Source organism: Myxocyprinus asiaticus, chromosome 20, assembly GCF_019703515.2.
Source record: "Myxocyprinus asiaticus isolate MX2 ecotype Aquarium Trade chromosome 20, UBuf_Myxa_2, whole genome shotgun sequence".
Taxonomy (NCBI): Eukaryota; Metazoa; Chordata; class Actinopteri; order Cypriniformes; family Catostomidae; genus Myxocyprinus; species Myxocyprinus asiaticus.
The window spans coordinates 26546258-26568653 of record NC_059363.1 but is presented as its reverse complement, the minus strand read 5'-3'; the positions used below and the strand labels follow the sequence as shown (position 1 = coordinate 26568653).

The following is a 22396-nucleotide window of genomic DNA, read 5'->3' as shown; positions in this document are numbered from 1 at the left end:
ACTGTACATATTCTGGGATATGAATATGTATAGTAATGAATTTGATGTGTGTTTGCTTCTCAGAAATGAACCGGTTTGTTCTGCTCTGCTTGAAACAAAATACTTTATGTATCACATTTTCAAAATTTACAGTATAGTACATCTCAATAAATAAGATTAAAATGATTTTCTTTTAGCCTCTAGGCAATATTTAATAACCACAGCATTTCTATGTACAGTATTCAGAATTTATTGTTGATTACATTGTGAATAAATGCTAAAGCTGACGACCCAAAGAATTAAGTGCTATTCAAGACAACCCATCTTCTTTTCTATTGTTTACTGTGCATTATAAGATATCTTCTTATCTAGAAGTTTGCTGGGAAGAAATTTATCAGAAGTGTATTAAAAACCATTCTCAACACCCAAAACCCCTCATATACACCTCACTGGTCCTCCTTCTGGTGGTCTTTATTGATGATGTTTTTAAAGAGTGTGAGAAGAGGTTTCTGATTGCGCTCGTCCCAGGACTTCATGAAACCTCCGTAGCGCTTGCTGGTGGGTGGTCCACTCCAGCGGAAATGGTTCATTTTGTAGGAGCCATCTTTCTTTTCCTGCTGGCTTAAGATGTTCTCCTCCAGAGGGTAGTCATCATCATTGGTCGCCAGCTCACGCCTCATCTCAGCTGGGAGAGTCTCGGCAGATTCCTCCTCCACACCGTTGGTGTAGACTTTGATGGGTCGGCGCTTGCGGCCCACTGGCTTGCCCCAACGGAAGTGCTCCATGGAGTAAGAGCGCTTGTGCTCGTGCCGATGGCTGGACTCTGGGGCCATTTGCTCAGCGGTGGGAACGAGGGAAATGGTGGATAGGGCTGCGAGGACCTCATTTTGCTCTTGCTCGGAGGGAGACTGCAGATGGCTTTCGCCAGGGTAGACAGGGGTTTCATCTGTCAGATCAGACTTGCATAGCTGGATGCAGTCCTTAGAAAGAGCAATACAATAAATAATCAGGAATTTTTCCTAGAACTAGTGAGAGAACTGTAATTCATGTTGAAATGCAGTACTGTGCAAACGTTTTAGGCACTTTGATGTTTTTGTTGTTTCACAAAAACATTTGTCTTAAGATGGTTATTTATATCTTCAGCTTTAGTGTGTCAATAGGAAAAATACATTTTAGACTCCCAAACATTACTTTTGCAAATAGAAAAGATTAGAATAGAAGAACAGGGCACTCTGCAAGAGATGGCATTGCCCCCACAGAGCCCCCCACTGAACAATGAGTCAGTCTGGGATTACAACAAGAGACAGAAGCAATTGAGACAGCCTAAACTGATAGAAGAACTGTGGTGAATTGTCCAAGAAGCTTGGTACATTCTGTCTGCCAACAACCAAGAAAAACTGTGTCCAGGTGTACCTAGGAGAACTGGGGCTGTTTTAAATGAAAAGGTGGCCACACCAAATTTTGATTTAGCTTTTTTTATGTTTACTGGATTTTGTATGACATTAAGTGATAAATGAAAAATATTTATGTCATTATTTTTGAAGACATCCTCACTATGCAACATTTTTCACAAGTGCCTAAAACTTCAACAGTATGCTCTAACCCTAATCCAAACCTAACATAACCCTACCTCTAAACCATTCAGGATGGGGTATTCAGATTATTCAGATTAATGGTCAACACGAATGGGTTTTTCAGTGGCAGATTCTAAAATTATTACCCCCAATCATAAAGGCGAGGTTAAAGCCTTGCAAAGTACCAACAGTTATTTATTGTTTTTAACCCTAAGCCTAATTGTAAAGTACAACCCCATCACAACAAGTTTGGAAATCACATAGGCTATTTTTAATTTGGTTAGATAACAGAGTAAATTTTGGTAGTTTCACTCAGATTCGGTATACCAAGCCATTCAAAATGGTTTGAGGTTGAACGTAACAGTGTTGAACTTAATGCAAAAATGGCTTCTAACAGCCTTAACTACAAACATCCTTGCACAACACCACCTTTTTTTTATTTACAGTCAATGTTTTTGTTCTTTGTGCCAAGAACAATTTTCTGCAAAATATTTATAACTATGATTTTTTTCCCATAACAGAGTTGAACTGTTGAGCTTGAGAGAGCCCATATAAGTGTGATCATAATAAAATACTGAGAAACATACCTCTCTTTGAACCATTTAAAAAAAAAAAAAAATCTTTAAACACGATACCAGAAAAATCAAACTAAATGTTTTTAAGGGAGGAAATATTGCTACATAACAGGGTTGAACAAAGACATATTCTGCATTTTCTCAAAACTGCAGAGACAGTGCATGGATATTTTAATTTCAATAAAAGCAATATTAATAATAGTAATAATAATAATACTAATAATAATTTGATAGAATATATTTTTTAAAATATTTTTTTTTTTTTATTCTATATAACCCATTAAAATTAATGTTGGCCAATGAGTAATGAATGGAGATATGCAAATAGGCTGATATTCAGATATATCATCCACTCAAACAAACATAAAAAGTTATAATTGTCTTACTGTTTTAAAATGTATACAGTATATTTGACATTTGTTAGTTTAAGATATAAATACACACTAAACAAAGTCATATAATATTCCATTGATTATATCAGTATGCAATGGGGACAAAAATGAGGCACAACTAGCTTCTTTTTCTGAGAAATCCTCATCAACTTAAAGCTGTGTGTGCAAGATGTTTTGCAACTCACCAAGATGTTCTCCTCAGTGCTGAGGTCTCTGCAGCGAGTGTTCTCCCAACACTGAGCTCTAACTTCAGATCCACCTTCACACAGTACAGCCAGAGCCAAGAGCCAGGCAGGACACACCATCCTTACTCCCCTTACCATATCTGAATAAACATAAACCAGCACAGAACAATTAATGCCAATATAATAACACTGCAACATTCACATTTTTACATCCAATTCACTTGAATATTTTTGACAATGAAAATACATAAAAACATGCAAAAGTTAGTGAATTGCACTGAACAACAGAATTAAAGGAATAAAGAAAATATTGTAATGCATGTGAAGTAATAAAATATTAATAGTAAAAAAAGAAAACTACAATGCTAATGCCAGCATAATACATAAGGAGACAAATGTAAAGATAAAAAAATAAAAATAAAAAAAACAGTGCATAAAGTGTCTATATTTTTTAGAAAAATTACGAAAGTAAATTTCTAAGTTACCCACCTGTTGTACAGAGATAATTCAATTGCTCTCAGAGCAATCACTCCTTTTTCAAGTTCCACTTCTCTCTGACTTTAGCTGATCTGTTTGGATGAGTGTGTATTTGTTTGTCTCTGGTGTCTGCAACCCTTCTCTAGTGCTCTTATATAAGCTACCTGTGCGTCAATTCCTCAAGGCCACCAAACTCTAATACATTTCCTGTGTCACTCTTCAATGGTTGGTGCAATTAGAAAACCCCAGCACATCATTCACCGTGCAAATGAGTAATCCATCAAAAATCCGTCAATCAACATCCAAATGTCACTTATGAATGAAGTTCTGGATTAGGGCTAGATCTTCAAGTAGTTGTCACTTACCAAGTCATGATGCTGATTCTCATTATGCTTAAGGGCATATGTGTAGGTTTGCATGGCTTCAGTGATTAAAGGTTAAAATTCACATCAAATCAATTATAGGGCATGTGTTTTGTTTTTGAAAGGGCAAATAGGTGATAATCCTGTACTGAAATTAATTGAAAGGTGAGAGCTTTGAATAAAGAAGCAGTTTGAGTGGTAAAGTAGAACAAAAGCTCAACATACAAAATGACCATATTTCACTTTCAAGCAATAAGAGCTTCAGTTAAGCAAGCAATTTTAAAACATAAAATCTGGGTATTGAATTGCATTATTGCTTTATTTATGCCATTATGCATTATAAATGTGTTTAAATGCATTACATATATGTCCTGTTGAGAATAAAATCTCGAATTCATGTTTCTTTGATAGAAGATAATATGAAATAACTCAAAATACTAATAATACAAAGTAATCAATAATTTGCTCAGATATTATAATGTTGAACATGCTTTTTCACACTCAAAAAAGTATTCAAATGTAAGATTTTAATAAAAATAAAAAAATATGATTTAAATATGCTTAACTTTGCCAAGTATAAAATTAGTTAAATTACTGTCTTTTTTTCTTGCCTTGCCATTTATCAAAGTGTATTGATTGAAACTTGCTTTACTAAGTTTTAAAAGTTCATAATCTTTGTTACTTTGAAGTAAATATTTCATATTAATTCTGAATTCCTAACATGAAAATTCCTATTTAAATAATGCTCAATTCAGTTTGATGGAAATTTGTCATACAAATGAAATGCTTAAATCTTAAAATAGTCTGGAATAATTATTTGGTAGGTATTGAATGGAAGTTCTACAGAAATGGCAGGGAATTGGGCATGTGTAGTCTTGCGTGACTTGAACAGAAACATTGCCATGTATGTATATACATATATATATATATATACATTGGCGGCCAAAAGTTTGGAATAATGTACAGATTTTGCTCTTATGGAAAAAATTGGTTCTTTTATTCACCGAAGTGGCATTCAACTGATCATAATGTATAGTCAGGACATTAATAACATGAAAAATTACTATTACAATTTGAAAAAAACTTAAACATAAACTACTTCAAAGAGTTCTCATCAAAAAATCCTCCACATGCAGCAATGACAGCTTTGCAGATCCTTGGCATTCTAGCTGTCAGTTTGTCCAGATACTCAGGTGACATTTCACCCCACGCTTCCTGTATCACTTGCCATAGATGTGGCTGTCTTGTCGGGCACTTCTCACTCACCTTACAGTCTAGCTGATCCCACAAAAGCTCAATGGGGTTAAGATCCATAACACTCTTTTCCAATTATCTGTTGTCCAATGTCTGTGTTTCTTTGCCCACTCTAACCTTTTCTTTTTGTTTTTCTGTTTCAAAAGTGGCTTTTTCTTTGCAATTCTTCCCATAAGGCCTGCACCCCTGAGTCTTCTCTTTACTGTTGTACATGAAATGTCATGGTTACTTGTGTAACCTCTGTTCCCTGATGGAGGGAACGAGACGTTGTGTCGATGTAGTGACACTAGGGGTCACTCTTGGGAGCCCGAGACACCCCTGGTCTTTGATGAAAGGCCAATGAAAATTGGCGAGTGGTATTTGCATGCCACTCCCCCAGACATACGGGTATAAAAGGAGCTGGTATGCAACCACCCATTCAGGTTTTATGCTGAGGAGCCGATATAAGGTCCGGCCATTTCAGCGGGTAGTTCAGCATTGTGGCAGGAGGGACACAACGTCTCGTTCCCTCCAGCAGGGAATGGAGGTCACACAAGTAACCATGACGTTCCCTATCTGTCACTCACTCGATGTTGTGTCGATGTAGTGACACTAGGGGTCCCTATACAAAACGCCACAACTGGCTGAACTGTGTTACATGAACTGGTGGTGTGTGGTGGGCAGACTAATTTGTGCCTCATAGCCAGCACACCAGTTCGACACGTAACCTCCCCCAATATAGTTATGAGTGTCGAACGGCCCGTTGGGGACAAGTCGACTACCCAAAAGATAGAGACAGGCTAACCCAGTCGTGGCCTCTTTTCCACTTCTTTTTTTCCACTCCCTAAATAAGAAGGGGGATTATCCAACTGGGCCGCCAGGTCTAGTCGGGGGGTGTCCCTCCCAAGGGGAAGACACCGTGGAGACCACACCTCGCCCAAAGAGAGGGGGGATATTTAAGTGGAAAAATACGTCACATGGTCTTTCCAACTATGTGGAGAGTCTTCAAGGTAGATCCTACCCAACAGGGGAGGAGTTACTACAAACTTGGAGACTGGGGCAGAGGGGCTCTGCCCAAGGAAGACGCAGTTTGCCAACAGGGAAATGAATTAGCGGAAGAGATATATTGCATGGGGTTAGCCTTACAGGGAACCACCACATGCGGAGCACCTACCCCAGAACAGGGCTCTTAGTTAGCACGTGTACTGTGCCGGCAGCGAGTCTCTCCAAAAACTCGACTGCCACAGGGCTCGGAGGAAGTCAACCAGGGAACAAAGTTTGTGAACACTACTGGGAATTAATGGCGCACGTCTTCAGCTCAAAAGGAGGTGGAAGGCACTATGTGCAAGCGATACGCCCAGCCGGCTATCCCGGGCTTATCCGCTTGTATTGCGTGCCACTACTTGGGACGAAACCGGAGGTTTTCCACTCAGAGGTTGTAGAACCTTGCAAAGATGTTGGGTGTTGCCCAGCCTGCTGCTCTGCAAATGTCTGTTAGAGAGGCACCCCTGTCCAGGGCCCAGGAGGCTGCTACACCCCTGGTAGGATGGGCTCGTAGCCTTACCGGGGGCGGCATGTCCTGGGCGTGATATGCCATAGTTATGGCGTCAATGAGCCAGTGGGCGATCCTCTGCTTGGAGACAGCGCTTCCTTTCCGCTGTGCACCAAAGCAAACAAAGAGCTGCTCAGAGATCATAAAGTCGCGAGGAGCGTGAGGTCCGAGAACCACATCTGGGTGGGCCAGTAGGGTGCTACCAGGATGACCTGCTCCTCGTCCTCCCTGACCTTGCACAGGGTCTGTGCAAGTAGGCTCACTGGGGGAAACGCATATTTGCGCATGCCAGGGGGCCAGCTGTGTGCCAACACGTTTATGCCGAGGAGGGCCTCGGTCAGGACGTATCAAAGCGGGCAGTGGGGAGGATTCTTGGGAGGCGAACAGGTGCACCTGTGCCTGTCTGAATCGACTCCAAATCAGCTGGACCACCTGAGGGTGGAGTCTCCACTCTCCCCTGAGGGTAACCTGTTGTGACAGCACGTACGCTGTAGTGTTGAGGTTGCCTGGGATGTGAGTGGCTCGCAGCAACTTGAAGTGCTGCTGACTCCAGAGGAGGAGACGGAGGGCGAGTTGTGACATACAACGAGAGCGCAGACCGCCTTGGCAGTTGACATATGCTACCGTTGCCGTGTTGTCTGTCTGAACTAACACGTGCTTGCCCTGGATCAACGGCCGAAACCTCCGCAGGGTGAGCAGAATTGCCAACAACTCGAGGCAGTTGATGTGCCAATGCAGTCGCGGGCCCGTCCACAAGCCGGCGGTTGCGTGCCCGTTGCAAACAGCGCCCCAGCCCGTTTTGGAGGCGTCCGTTGTGACCACAACGTGCCTGGAGACCAGTTCTAGGGGAACACCTGCCCGTAGAAACGAGAGGTCGGTCCAAGGGCTGAAAAGACGGTGACAGACCGACGTGATGACCACGCGATGTGTCCCGCGGCACCATGCCCATCTCGGGACTTGAGTCTGAAGCCAGTGCTGAAGAGGTCTTATATGCATCAACCCAAGCAGGGTGGCCACCGCTGAGGATGCCATATGCCCCAGGAGCCTCTGAAAAAGTTTCAGTGGAACCGCTGTTTTCTGTTTGAATGCCTTCAAACAGGCCAACACTGACTGGGTGCGCTCGTTCATGAGTCCAACTCCAAACCGAGAAAAGAGATGCTCTGAACCGGGAGGAGCTTGCTCTTTTCCCAGTTGACCCAAAACCCTAGTTGGCTGAGGTGTGAGAGCACCAAGTCCCTGTGTGCGCACAACATGTCCCGAGAGTGAGCTAAGATTAGCCAGTCATTGAGATAGTTGAGAATGCAAATGCCCACCTCCCATAGTGGGGCAAGGGCTGCCTCTGCGACCTTCGTGAAGATGCGAGGAGACAGGGACAGGCCGAAAGGGAGGACCTTGTTCTGATATGCCTGATGGGGGCAGCAAGGAACCGTGTCATGTCGGCCTCACCCATCTCGACCAGGTTGAGCCAAAGTTGGCGCTCCTGGACCACTCGAGAGACCACGCCGTGACCTCCGTCGCTCGGAGAGTGAGGTCGGTTGCCGAGTGCAGTTCCTGCATCAATCCCGGGGCGAAACTACCGTCGTGCAGTTCCTTTAGCGCCTTGGCGGACTTGCAGGAGAGCCACGGCATGCAGGGTGGAGGCGGCTTGTCCAGCAGCACCGTAGGCCTTGGCGTCAGAGACGACGTAAACCTACAGGCCTTGGACGGGGGCGGCGCTCTGCAGGCATAGGTGCACCATGAGCACCTTTATCCACTGGGGGATTGCTGAATAACCCTTGGCTGCCCCACCATCGAGGGTAGTGAGGGCGGGGAAGCTGAAAAGATTGGGACCGGGCAGTAAAAAATTGCCTCCCATGACCTTGTCAGCTCTTCATGCACTTCGTGGCTTTGAGCGGTGCCGCGAGCCCAGGAACCAATCGTCGAGCCGCGAGGGTTCAGGGAAGAGCGGAGGTTTCCACTCTAGCCGACGCTCGCGGCTGCCCGGGAAAGCATGTCGTCATCTCCACGTCAGCCTGTGACTGGGCAATCGTCCCCAAAGGGAGGAGCCCAGCTGAGGCTTCCACATCCGACTGGACGAGCCCGCTCTCCGATGCTGCGCTCGAGAGCTCATCACTTTCGCGGGCTCCGAATAAGAGGTTGAACTCGCCGTGAGATGAGCCGGCGAACTCATCCGGAAGCCCGACCAGGGCAGACGAGTGTGCTGGGGAATGGGAGGTCCGCAGGGGGATACCCGGCGGAGGCGGTCCCATTGGGGTCCCCAAATCGCCCCCAGTGCTAGCCGCGCTGGCCTCATACCTGTGGGTAAAAGGACCGAGGACCGAGGCGGGGAGCCTCTGGGGTGGCTTGCTTTCTTACGAAGGCGAGCCGCGACCGCATCGTTGCCATGGACATGTCCTCGCAATGAGTACATGACCATCCACGAACGCTGTCTCCGTGTGAGCAGTGCCCAGACATGAGAGACAGTGATCGTGACTATCAGAAGGCAAGAGATAACGAGCGCAACCAGGAATAACACACAATCGGAAGGCATCTTTAAAAAGACATGTCTTTAAAAAGACGTTCCTTGTGTGCTGCTCTTTTAGAGAAATATACTCTTTTAGAGAAATATACTCTTATTTCTGCCGAAGTGCCCAGGGGCATTCTCTGCAGTGCACCAGTGCAGAGGGGGGAGAAGCTGCTGAAATGCGCCGTAAGATCCAGCAGAGGTGAATGAACAGTCGTGGGAATTCAGCACAGTGAGCATCTGAATTCAGAGAAAATCTGAATGAGTGGTTGCATACCAGCTCCTTTTAAACCCGTATGTCCGGGGGAGTGTCATGCAAATACCACTCGCCAATTTTCACCACTCGCCGCCGGCTTGTGTCTCGGGCTCCCAAGAGTGACCCCTAGTGTCACTACATTGACACAATGTCGAGTGAGTGACAGATAGGGAACTGGTGTTGAGCGGGTAGAATTCAATGAAGCTGTCAGCTGAGGACGTGAGGCGTAATTTCTCAAACTAGAGACTCTGATGTACTTATCCTCTTGTTTAGTTGTACATCTGGCCTTCCACATTTCTTTCTGTTCTTGTTCGAGCCAGTTGTCCTTTGTCTTTGAAGACTGTAGTGTACACCTTTGTATGAAATCTTCAGTTTTTTGGCAATTTCAAGCATTGTATAGCCTTCATTCCTCAAAACAATGATTGACTGATGAGTTTCTAAAGAAAGCTCTTTCTTTTTTGCCATTTTTGACCTAATATTGACCTTAAGACATGCCAGTCTATTGCATACTGTGAAACTCAAAAACAAACACAAAGACAATGTTAAGCTTCATTTAACGAACCAAATAGCTTTCAGCTGTGTTTGATATAATGGCAAGTGATTTTCTAGTACCAAATTAGCAATTTAGCATGATTACTCAAGGATAAGGTGTTGGAGTGGTGGCTGCTGGAAATGGGGCCTGTCTAGATTTGATCATAAATGACTTTTTTCAAATAGTGATGGAGATGTTTTTTACATCAGTAATGTCCTGACTATACTTTGTGATCAGTTGAATGCCACTTTGGCGAATTAAAGTATCAATTTCCTTCCAAAACAGCAACATCTGTACATTATTCCAAACTTTTGGCCGCCAGTGTATATATATATATATATATATATATATATATATATATATAAATGAAACTGGTGTGTGTGTATGTATATATATATATATATATATACACACCTGTATATACAGTATATACAGTATATTTGCATATAGTCAACTTAAGGTGAGAAATCATAATAGTGGAATGACATTTTAAATCTGATTTTAAAAACAATGACAAATGTAAAAGATGTGCATCCTGAATTTAAGTTGAATTTAAGTGATTCTATTTATTCAGAAATAGTTACTACATTGGTAACTATTGCTTGGGGCAAATCACTAATTTTCCATGAAAGCCACATCATTATTTTGGAGCTCTGACCTTGCTGACTTTTATGTTCTTGTTATAGATTGCTTTGCCACACAGCCCTCTAAACTGATATATAAATGTACTGGGGCTTAAAGGATGTTTCAGAAGCAAGGAAGAACTTATGTTCCTTCTGTATTTAAAATAAAATAAACAAATGGTAAAGGAATATATGTCATTCTCAGTCTCATGTTTGCTATCGCATTTTTCAGATAAATAGCCAATGAATGCTTATAATAGATCAACATAAGTAAATGGTGTATGAGATAGCTGTCATGCCAACAATAAAATTAAACAGATGTAATATGATATTTAAATCAAGGATAATTCCTTTACAAAACTTAACATCCTGTCTACCTAAAAGCTTATAAAATAAAAATTATAAAGTAATGCAAGTGTATGTTTTACAAAACAAACAGTTTTTACAGGGCGAGTATATATTTCACAGTCATTGCACAGTAGCTGTCCTAGGAATCCTATTAGAGAAGATTTAGGGGATAAGATGTCTGTCAACAGTGCCTAGTAACAGTTCTTCATAGGGCAGCATTACCAAAGGTGAAAGACAGCATGGAAGAGGAGCACTTTCCTGCCACATTCATAAAAATGATGGATTTGCCTGTCTGCTGAAAGGTAACTTTTGCTTTTCTCATTTGCTGATTTGTCTTTTGTTTCGTTCTTTGTCATTGGTTGGCAGTGCACCACAGGGCTTAAAATTTCAGCAAGTTTATGTTCCTGCATGATGTGTGTATCTATAAAATTACATCCATTCTCAGTGAATTGCATTAATTTATGCTCATTTTAAATATGCAGTAATGTAAATGTTAAATGACATGTTGTATCTCCACTGTCACCTACATTATTTCTACCGGAAATGTTTTAGGAAATTGTTTTAGGAAAATCAACATATCGCACATCTATAACAAACTACGTTGTTGGCTATGGTTGTGTTACAGTGAATAGGAATGTCTAAGATTGGAATACTAAATCTTACTTGGAATAATTAGAAAATCATTATAGTATATACAAACCCATAAATATGTATACCTTTAATGCACTGTAAGTTGCTTTGAATAAAAGCATCTGCCAAATGCATAAATGTAAATGTAAATTATTATAATGTAATAAAGATAAGTTTAAAGTCAAGATTTTCAAACTTACAGTATATAACCGTATCTGTACAGCCACTAGTTGAATATACCAGCACAACTGTTGTCCAGCAGGGTTTTGCTTATATTGCATTTTCAAACTTCATTTACATTCATTCATCTGTTTGTTTAAGAATCCAGACCAGCCTGACCAATGAAAGATAAAGCAGTGTTTAGGAACCTGTTTGAAAATCATTATCTTTTCATTATCATTTATCAATATTAAAAATCAGAAACATTCACACTTAAAACTTGTCTCAAAAATAGTCGTATTATACTGTGTATCAATTCTAGTATTTTTTTTCACAGAATGCTGGATGGCAACCTGTCGAGGATTTCTGGAGAACATCCGACCGATCAGCATTCTCCATCTCAGTTGCTTCCCATCTGCTCTGAAGATGTCTGCAGAGACAGCATTAAACCATGAGTAAAATAAGCTTTATCAGTCTGAAGACCCAACCAGGTTTCAGTTGTTTCACTCTCTAATCCTTACTTTACCCGGAGAACTTCATCCAGTAGCAGAATGAAGTTATCTCTGCTGTTTGGTTTGATATGCTTGGCAACATGGGCCCAAGTTCCTGTAGTTGAATCCAAAGACGCTGTTGATGAATTCCAAAATACAGACTCTAATGAAACAGACTCTCCTAAAACAGAGTCCTCTCAGACTGATTCACACCACATTAGCAGTGGCCTAATGCAGTGTGGTGAATATAGTAATGAGGTGATGCCAAATGGACAGTGTCGTTTAATAGCCACACTACCACAGCTGGAGGAGCAGAGGTGTCCTGACATGTTCCGCTGTACTGATGAAGTGTCCTACTGGCTGCATGAGAATGAGGAGCGCAAGCAGCAAATGCAGGACCTGAAACAGACCATCTCGGAGCTTCAAGAGGAGCTTAGGAATCACAAGCATCGCATCAAAGTGCTGGAATTGCAGGTAAGATCTATGGTACATGTCAAGTGGCATGGAGTGTGTTTTTCTACCTCTAAGGAAGCACTTGTGTAGCACAGAGAGTTACAGAATTCTCCATTGTGTGTTTTTTATTTATTTATTTTCAGATTCCATTAGTATTTGCCTATGTACCTTTAGATAAGGGAGACCAATGCTAGTTGTCACATGGGGAAGTTGTCACAAAGGCTATATTTCAGTAACTTCAAAAACTCTATTCCATTTTTTAATTGGAATATTTGTTGGTCAAAACAATGGTTTGATTTTTTTTTTTTTTTTGCTGTCATAATTGTTTTACTATATAAATTGAGCTGCAAAGCCTGTAATAGGCTGTTTAATAGTAGGATCCATTGTGACAACTTACCCCATAGTGTGACAAGAAGACTGATCTCAACAGTGAAATCGGAAAAAGTAGGCTGACTTTTCTTCAGGTGGTTTCACATGTAGTACGTTTAAAATTAACCAAATCTAGTTCAATTAAAGTGAACCAGAATGGAAATCAGTTACAAATGACCTCAGTGCTTTTGGTGTTCACAATGTAAATGGACATAAAAGAGGACCCAGTTTCTTTTTTTGGTCCTCTTATTGTTGATGTGGTCTCATACCCCTTGTATTTCACACCACAACTCTTTAAGAACTCCAACCCCATTTCATCTGGGGCAGTCATGATTATGAAATTTGGCTAACAATAAATTGTCATAAATATAATTGTGATTATGATGATGAATTGTCATGCTTAAGGGGTATGTGCTCTTAATATACACCCACCTTAAGAAGTCATATATTGCTATTTAACTTGGAATCATACAGTATAATAAAATAGGGCTATATGATTTCTTTTAAGGCTTTAAAAACCTAATATATTGCACAGAGATAGAATGACATGCAAACATAATATTTTAAATGTTACAAATATTTTCAAATACTTAAAACACACACACACAAAAAAAAAAATCAGCCTCAGATAATACGACAAGACCAGAAATTGAGACACAACGCAGTCATGGTTCTCCTATATTCGCTTAAAATTCCCTTATTTGGATAGTAAAATATGATTGTAATTTAAAGTTCACAATAATTTAAGAAATCTCGATCAGGCGATTATAAATGCATCTATGTATGGGAAGCTTCAAGGTACTTATGTCATAATGAAATGCAAAGCAGACTGGAACCACTTTGCCTTCACATTGCACTAATCAATCAAACCCCAAAAGAACCAAATGAGCTGTACTCAGATCACCTCCTGAGGTGGTTTGGGTACGGCTCGTTTGTGGGACCTTTAAGGCGGGTCTGAGATCATTTGGGTTGTTCACATATACATGTTGAATTGCTCTGAGATCATTTGGAGTGCTCAAACGGACTAGTTGTGAAAACGCCCTTAAGCTTTAGTCTGAGCTTAATGAAATGCAAAACACTGCAACCAATGGCCAAAGTGGTAAGTGTTGTTGGGCATGTGAGCTCCATTTTCCAAGTAAAATGTTCCATAAGGAGTGCCAAAAGCGACTTGTGAAGCGAGTTGTTTTTAGCTGTACAGGCTTTAATCCAGTGAAGAAGAATGCTTATTTCATAAACTGTACCCCCAACTCAAACCCTAAACCTAAACCTAACCATCAGTGGAGTAAAAATGTAATGTTTGATTGAAAAATGCAACATCCGAATCACGCTCAAATGCAATTACTTTCTGGTTTCAATGAAATATCCAAACCGGGGGTCGTGCCACAGGGCAAGGTTAACACACTGGAGCCAATGCAAAAATGTCTGATAGGAGATGCTGCTTGTTGGTGAGTCAGCAAAATGTGGCCGATCCTAGGGTACTGAAACTCCTGGAAACAACATGTCGACTTGTTTGTGTGATCATGTTGGCTATTGACGTCAACTTGTGTCTAATGAATTGTATCTTTTTTCTTGGGCAATAATGGTGGAAGGGAGTCAGAAAGAAAGAAAGAAAGAAAGAAAGAAAGAAAGAAATTATGATATTTATATATTTGTAACTTTGGTATGCTTAAAAACTTTTTTATGGATATTTTATCAAGCGAAAACCTGTCTTTTATCTTTATGGTACATGCTACCCATTAACAAGTGGCCCCACCTTGTTGCCTTGTGAGAAGCCAGAGACAAATGTTTTAGTAATTCTTTGTTTCTGTACTAATGCCTCCTTAACCCTGATCAATTACTGGATTAAAGCTGGAACTTGTCCCACAGTCACATGATTGGCACTGAGCGCAGTGCTCTACAACATTGTCCATCCCTGTTCAAAAAAGATCCGCCGTGGTTCAATTAAATGTTATTTTATTATTAATATCAGAGTGGTGTGGTTTTTTGTCGATATCAGTTATCTGGAACCTCTTAATCATTTACTCACCCTCATGCTGCTCAAAACACACATGACTTTCTTTCTTCCATGGAACACAAACAGAACAGTTAGGCAGAATGACAGCCTCAGTCACCATTCACTTTTATTGTATGACAAAAAAGAAAGAAAAAAACAAAAAGATGCACTGAAAGCCAATGGTGACTGAGGCTGTCATTCTGCCTAACATCTCCATTTGTGTTCCATGGAAGAAAGAAAGTAATATTTGGTTGAAACAACATGAGGTTCCATATACTGTAACTGAGATTAATAAATGTCAATCATGACAGAATTGACATTTTTAGGTGAACTATCCCATTAAGACAGTCAAAGTCATCCTTGCAATGCAAAAAGAGGGGTCTTGCACAATGTGATATTTCCATTCGTCATGCCCAGGTTGACAAATAAAGAAATATAGTAGTTTGTACTTTACTGTTATTCTTAAGTATTTGGGGGAATTTGTTCTTTACTCAAGTACTATTAAAATGGAATACTTTTACTCATACTCAAAAACATGTCCAAGGGGGACAAAACATGCTTTTTACTCCATACAGATTCATCTTGACCCTCAATGTAAGCCTACTTGTTAAATATTTCACAGGTCATCATGGCTTAAATTTAACCCTTTCTTTAACATATATTTATTTTCTGTCTACTGAGCTACCAAGTGAATTAAATTATGCTCTCAGGCATTGACATGAAACAGCCACTAAATGAATCTCCAGTAATCCTCTACAGTCTCTTGATTTCATCAGTGTGTTTCTAAAACTAAGATTTGTTTTATTTTTTATGCTTAAGTACAATTAAATGTGGAAACATTTTTTTTTTTTTCTTAGAAACGTTCAACTTGTAATTAGGTTTTTGACCCATACTATGACAAAAGTACTTTTTACACCTGTACTTTTTACATCTGCCGTGAAATAATGTTAGAAAGGCTTACAGTATGTATAATGTAATTAGCAGATTTCTTCTAAGCTTTCTTCTTCTAATGGGATTTGGGTGAAACAGCTGTTGTTGTGATTTTTGCACACTGAATGCTCTTATAGGGTCTAAAATGTAAAAAAAAAAAAATCTGCTCAGTGTTTTGACTGACCGCAGCTTATATTATATTTGTATGAAGTATGTTTTGTTGGGTCACTTTCACATACAGTATACTAAAAGAGAGGTACAACAGGATTTAGGTAACATTTGTTCGTTTTGCATTTACAGTAAGGTTTTTTTGTGTGCAAACAATGGAAGAACAGTGCTTTCAAAGTGCACACACTGCAAAATAATCAGTATTTTTGTATTGTTGTCCAAGAAAGCTTGTAAAGCCTTTAAGTTTATTTAAGAAGCAAAACTTTTAAAGGTAATGAGACTTATTTTCAGATCCTGTACATTTATAATTCAGATTTGTCTTACCCCACTGGCAATTTTTTAACTTTTTTTAACTTTTTTTAAAGCATGAACTTCACATAATTTTGTTAGATTACGCTTTTCAAAATGGTAAGAAAAATAAACTTTTTTCAAGATATATTTTCTGGAAACAATTCTTTTAATATTTCATGCAATTTTGCTTAAGGTAATTTACTGGTTTTCTAAAAACATTAAAAGTTTCAATTATGTTTAAATTTTTCTGGAAAACAAGACCAAAATTCTGATTAATGATTTTTTTTTTTTTTTTTTTTTTGCAGTGGTGTGTTTTTGAATCAGACATGTGCTACTAAAAGGATAAATGTATTACACAGATTCAAAACAAATGCTTTATGTCTGTGTTGGCAGAGTGAGGAGAAGTATGGCATGAACTCATCTTTAGAAAATCGCTTCCACACACTGCAGCAGCACTATGAAGAGACCAACACACTGCTGCACATCCACGGATCACTCATCTATGACATGCAAACACAGATCCGCAACTTCACTATGATAGTGGAGCGTGTGCGTCGCAATCCTGGCTGCATGATCAACATCATTCGCTCAAGCCCGCTCCTCAAAGCCCAAGATACCCTACACCCAGGTCAGCATGACTAGGTACTGAAGAATTTACAGGGAAGACTAAGTTTTAAGAGGTGATTCTAAACTCATTAACAGCTGCTGTAAACACACTGTTGTTCAATAGTTTTAAAATCTTACCCCTAATTCATAACTCAATTGCTGATGGTCATTTCCATCCCAGGACTCCTTTATCCTAGTAAAGAAATGTTTGCCTGCAAAAAATACCATGGTACAGTGATCAGATTGTAATCTTTGTACCACGATATTTATGTGATTCTCCTAAATATAATGTGACACTACCATGGTGCTGTACATTGTCCATGGTATTGCCTTGGTAATACACAAATAATAAAAAATAATAAAAAATAATAATAATAATAAAAAATTTAAAAAAAAAACAAGAGCCATTGTACTTTTTTGTTAGTGTGATAATTTGAAAATGATTCAATGCAAAAAACAAAACAAACAAAACAACACCAACAACAAAATCTTAAGCAAAATATCTAAAAATCCTTTAAATGATACATTTACTTGAGAAGCAAAATGGCATATGATATTAAGTCTCATTTTCAGAGAAATCTAGCAAAATTTAGTGAGGTTGATGCTTAAGAGATATATATATATATATATATATATATATATATATATATATATATATATATATATATATATATATACTGGTGGCCATAAGTTTGGAATAATGTTCAGATTTTGCCGTTTCGGAAGGAAATTGGTACTTTAATTCACCAAAGTGGCATTCAACTGATCACAAAGTATAGTCAGGACATTACTGATGTAAAAAACATCTCCATCACTATTTGAACAAAGTCATTTTTGATCAAATCTAGACAGCAGCCATCACTCCAACACCTTATCCTTGAGTAATCATGCTAAATTGCTAATCTGGTACTAGAAAATCACTTGCCATTATATCAAACACAGCTGAAAGCTATTTGGTTTGTTAAATGAATCTTAACATTGTGTTTGTGTTTGTTTTTGAGTTGCCACAGTATGCAATAGACTGGCATGTCTTAAGGTCAATATTAGGTCAAAAATGGCAAAAAAGAAACAGCTTTCTCTAGAAACTCATCAGTCAATCATTGTTTTGAGGAATGAAGGCTATACAATGCTTGAAATTGCCAAAAAAACTGAAGATTTCATACAAAGGTGTACACTACAGTCTTCATAGACAAAGGACAACTGGCTGTAACAAGGACAGAAAGAGATGTGGGAGGCCAGATGTACAACTTAACAAGAGGATAAGTACATCAGAGTCTCTAGTTTGAGAAATAGACGCCTCACATGTCTTCAGCTGACAGCTTCATTCAGTTCTACCCGCTCAACACCAGTTTCATATACAACAGTAAAGAGAAGACTCAGAGGTGCAGGCCTTATGGGAAGATTTGCAAAGAAAAAGCCACTTTTGAAACAGAAAAACAAAAAGAAAAGGTTAGAGTGGGCAAAGAAACACAGACATTGGACAACAGATAATTGGGAAAGATTTTTATGGATCTTAACCCCATTGAGCTTTTGTGGGATCAGCTAGACTGTAAGGTGCATGAGAAGTGCCCAACAAGACAGCCACATCTATGGCAAGTGCTACAGGAAGCGTGGGGTGAAATGTCACCTGAGTATCTGGACAAACTGACAGCTAGAATGCCAAGGATCTGCAAAGCTGTCATTGCTGCACGTGGAGGATTTTTTGATGAGAACTCCTTGAAGTAGAAGTTCTGAATTTTTTTTTCAAATTGTAATAGTAATTGTTCACGTTATTAATGTCCTGACTATACATTGTGATCAGCTGAATGCCACTTTGGTGAATAAAAGTACCAATTTCTTTCCATAAGAGCAAAATCTGTACATTATTCCAAACTTTTGGCCGCCAGTGAATATATATATATATGTATATATATATATATATTTAGCACTCAATTAGCAAATACTCTTTTTAAGCATAAACCTCACAAATTTTTATTTTATTTTTAGGATTTCTCTAAAAACAAGAATCTTTTATATATTAATATGTTTTGCTTTTCAAGTAAATTACAATTGTTACATGGATGTTTAACATTACTGTTAATTGATTACATGTAACAGAGGTAACAGATGCTCATACAAACCCTAAAAATGTATAGCCTTTTAATGTCTAAATATAATTATGCTTCAGACTAGAAGAAGAAGAACTAATTACCAAAGTGTTAACAAAAATAAACCTGAATAAAGTTTTTTTCAAGTAATTTTTTATGCATAAACCTCACTAAATTTAGGTTTTCTTTTTTATTTCTATGAAAAAATAAACAGTATTTTGCTTCTCAAGTAAATGTATATTGTTTTAGGGATGTTTAGATATTTTTACAGGAAAAGACTATTGCTTGATTTGTTTTAATATTTGTTTATTTCCTCAGAGGTTCAGCACATAAGAAACTGCCCAACTGACTGTGCATCACTCTACTACAATGGAGTCCACAGGTCTGGGATCTTTACAGTTGTGCCCTCATTGGGATCTACACCAGTAGAAGTTTACTGTGATATGGAGACCCAGGGTAATGCAGCTCTATGCATTTTCCTTTAAAATGTCCTTACTTTAAACTGGCAGTCTGACTAAAATTGAATCACTCTCTTCTCATAAGGAGGTGGCTGGACCATGTTTCAGCGTCGACAGGATGGAAAGGTCAGTTTTAATCGCAAATGGACAGAATACAGGGATGGCTTTGGAGATCTGCGTGCAGAGTTTTGGCTGGGAAATGACCACATCCACGACATCTCCAGCCAGGGAGAGTATTCGCTGCGCATTGACCTGGAGGACTGGAACGGCAAGCACAAACACGCATTGTATCAAAACTTCTGGTAAACACCTAAAGAATGTTGACTATTTTTGAAAAACTTCACATTTCAACTGAGAACACTGTGTGATCAATATTGCTTCCCAAACATTACTAATTTACTATATTTCTTGTGCACCTAAAATGCTGGATTATATCTTGTTGCCATGTCTTTCAAGGCAACATGAATTCAAAATGCACCCTTTTAACTTTAGTTGTACAGTTTCCTTTTCTTATTGTGAACGAATCAACCATGCACTTTATTGCAAAGAAAAGTGTTTGTCTTTGTAATATTTCATCAAAATGTAATATTTTATCTCCTGCTTTTCATGACAAAATGAACAAAAACATTTGAACCCTACATCTTTTTCCCTGTTTTTAATGCCGTTTCACTCAGAAATGTCACATTACGGAAGTAAAATTGGTCCCGAACACGGTTTCATGCTGACTTTATTGTTCGAGCTAATACAGTAATGTTTGGCCTTACAGTCTATCTGGCTTGTTTGGGTCCCTATTCACTCCATAATTAGTCCAAATAAGATTTTTACTACTACACAGACCACCCAAGCAAAAATTATTTACTTGCTTTGGCAGGATTGAGAATGAGGAAAACCACTATCGTCTCCATGTATCTGGATTCAGTGGTACAGTGGAAGACTCATTTAGTTGGTACCATGACAAGCAAAGCTTCAGCACTCCTGACACAGGTGATATCTGTGCTGAGATTTCTCACGGAGGCTGGTGGTATCACCAGTGTTTCTTTGCCAACCTGAATGGAGTGTATTATAAGGTAAGATGAAAATATAGGAGGGAAAAATCTACCCACGAGGTAAAATGCTGAAACACGAGCCATGTGTCAGTCATAATTTTAAACCCCTAGAAGATAACTAGTTAAAGGGGAAGTTCACCCGAAAAGGAAAATTCTGTGATCATTCACTCACCCTTGTTGTGCCAAACCTTTATGAGTTTTATTTCTTCCATAGAACACAAAAGATGATTTTATGCAGAATGTTAGGGCATGTCAGTCACCATTCTCATTTCATTGCACATTTTATTTTTCCATACAATGAAAGTGAATGGTGACTGAGGCTTACATTCTACCTAACCCATTTCCTGTTGTGTTTCGCAGTAGAAAAAAAAAGTCAGATGGGTTTGAAACAGGTGGCCCAGTCATCTGACTGTGCTTTGTGTTTATCTTGTACACCAGGGGGGGCGTTACTCTGCCAAAGGGAAGAATCTTCTGGGACCTGATGGGATTGTGTGGTACTCATGGAAGGACTCAGATTACTATTCATTGAAGAAGGTGAGCATGATGATCCGGCCACGGACATACAGGCCACGCCTCTCTCCGTAACACTGCTTTAGGACCAATGTAAAACAATACTGTGGTGACATCATAAGGCCATTGTTGATTCTCCATGATGAATCAATTGCGGTTAAAGGGAAAGTCTCATCTGGAATATCCACTTTTCTCATTCCGGTTATTCATAACTCAGAATCCTGTTGTTCAGCATACTAAATTAATAGTTTAACTGTAAAGAAAGAAACACCTTAGATTGTGACTGTTATTTTGTAACTCTAATATAACAAACAAACACATTTTATCCATATAAATGAACATTACATTTGAATAATCATTATTAAATATAAATAGTTTGCATATAATTGCAGTTACATTCACTTTCTTGGCTAGCAATCACATTTTCAGACGATTTAAGAGAACGTTTTTGAGAATAAGGGTCCCTGCATTTTCTGAGAACATTTGGCAAATGTACAATCTTTGTTAATGAACATCCTACCACATAGGCTATGTCACTGTAAATGTGTGCATATTTTTGCTTTATAAGTTATAACATTTCTCTTAACTGATTAAATGTAATATAGAGGTGCTGATACAATCCTAAAATGTACAGACTTTAATGCCTAAATATATTTCATTGTTTACATTTTGTAACTACTTTGAGAATGTATAAATATTTCTTTGTTACTGAATTGTACTGGTGTAATCTGCTGTATGTATTATTGTGCGTTCTACCTCTCTGCTTTGAGCATCAGACTACTTTACCAAAAGATAAACTTATCTGCACCACCCACTAAGACTTGCTTCCTGCCTATCAGTCACCAACAGACCAGGGTGGAGTGGACCAAAAAAAAAAAAAAAAAAAACAGCTGAGCTCACAGGAACAAAAGAGGGTTTAAAGGAACATGACTAGTTAAATGCAAATTAAGCTCTATCGACAGCATCTGTGACAATGCCATCTATTCACATAAAATAATTTATACTTGTACCAAAGTTTGTAAAATCAAGCCAAAAAAAAAAAAAAAAAAAAAGAGGTTTACAGTTATGCACACAATGGAAGTCTGTGGGACAGGCGCTCAAAGGTTACACCCATAGACTTCCATTGTAAGAGAATAAAAAAAAAAAAAAAAACTGAAGTAAAGGTCTAAATTATTTCCTGTAATTGACAGGTAATTCTGTGGTATGCCTTAAAAAAAGGGGGCACTGAATAACAGATTTTCAAACTTGGTCTTACAAAGTCCCAGCAGGGAGAATAAAACAGTAGACTCCTTTTGGTCAAAGTGAAAAATACAATTTGATGGCCGTTTAAGGAAAGGAAACAGATTTGGGGCAGAATGTGTTTCCTTGCTTGGGGTTATCCTCTAAAGCAGACACTATCATAGACAAAAACATTATCTCACATACACAAACACATGTACTGAGGTCACCATATCCTTATTTCCTCATCTTCCCCTCGAAGGTCAGAAATTTGTTTCCTCGTTCGAAGACAGGGACAACTGACCCTGAGCTAGCACCAGCTTCCTAGACCAGGACCACACTGTAATGTCCAAATATCTGATCAGAATAAATTCTTGATCATTTCCACTACCATCT

General features: G+C 39.0%; 2 protein-coding genes across 4 annotated transcripts; one reads left to right on the top strand and one right to left on the bottom strand.

Moving 5' to 3' along the window:
* Positions 1 to 102: 102 nt before the first annotated feature.
* Positions 103 to 11484, bottom strand: LOC127411032 (pro-opiomelanocortin-1-like). 2 transcript variants are annotated; one of them, XM_051646351.1, is made up of 3 exons: positions 11422 to 11484; positions 2706 to 2845; positions 103 to 959 (listed from the first exon to the last, which is right to left on the bottom strand). In XM_051646351.1, exons 2-3 carry the CDS (start codon positions 2841 to 2843, stop codon positions 426 to 428), a joined length of 672 nt encoding a protein of 223 aa, XP_051502311.1. In that variant the 5' UTR covers positions 2844 to 2845; positions 11422 to 11484; the 3' UTR covers positions 103 to 425. The 2 variants fall into 2 exon arrangements, with proteins under 2 accessions (XP_051502311.1, XP_051502309.1); XM_051646349.1 differs by lacking the exon at positions 11422 to 11484 and adding an exon at positions 3195 to 3294.
* On the top strand, positions 10725 to 22126 carry LOC127411031 (angiopoietin-related protein 7-like). Of its 2 annotated transcripts, XM_051646347.1 has the most exons (7): positions 10725 to 10893; positions 11718 to 12345; positions 16469 to 16703; positions 19087 to 19224; positions 19312 to 19528; positions 20098 to 20293; positions 20711 to 22126. In XM_051646347.1, exons 2-7 carry the CDS (start codon positions 11932 to 11934, stop codon positions 20855 to 20857), a joined length of 1347 nt encoding a protein of 448 aa, XP_051502307.1. In that variant the 5' UTR covers positions 10725 to 10893; positions 11718 to 11931; the 3' UTR covers positions 20858 to 22126. The 2 variants fall into 2 exon arrangements, with proteins under 2 accessions (XP_051502307.1, XP_051502308.1); XM_051646348.1 differs by lacking the exon at positions 20098 to 20293.
* The last annotated feature ends 270 nt before the right edge of the window (positions 22127 to 22396 follow it).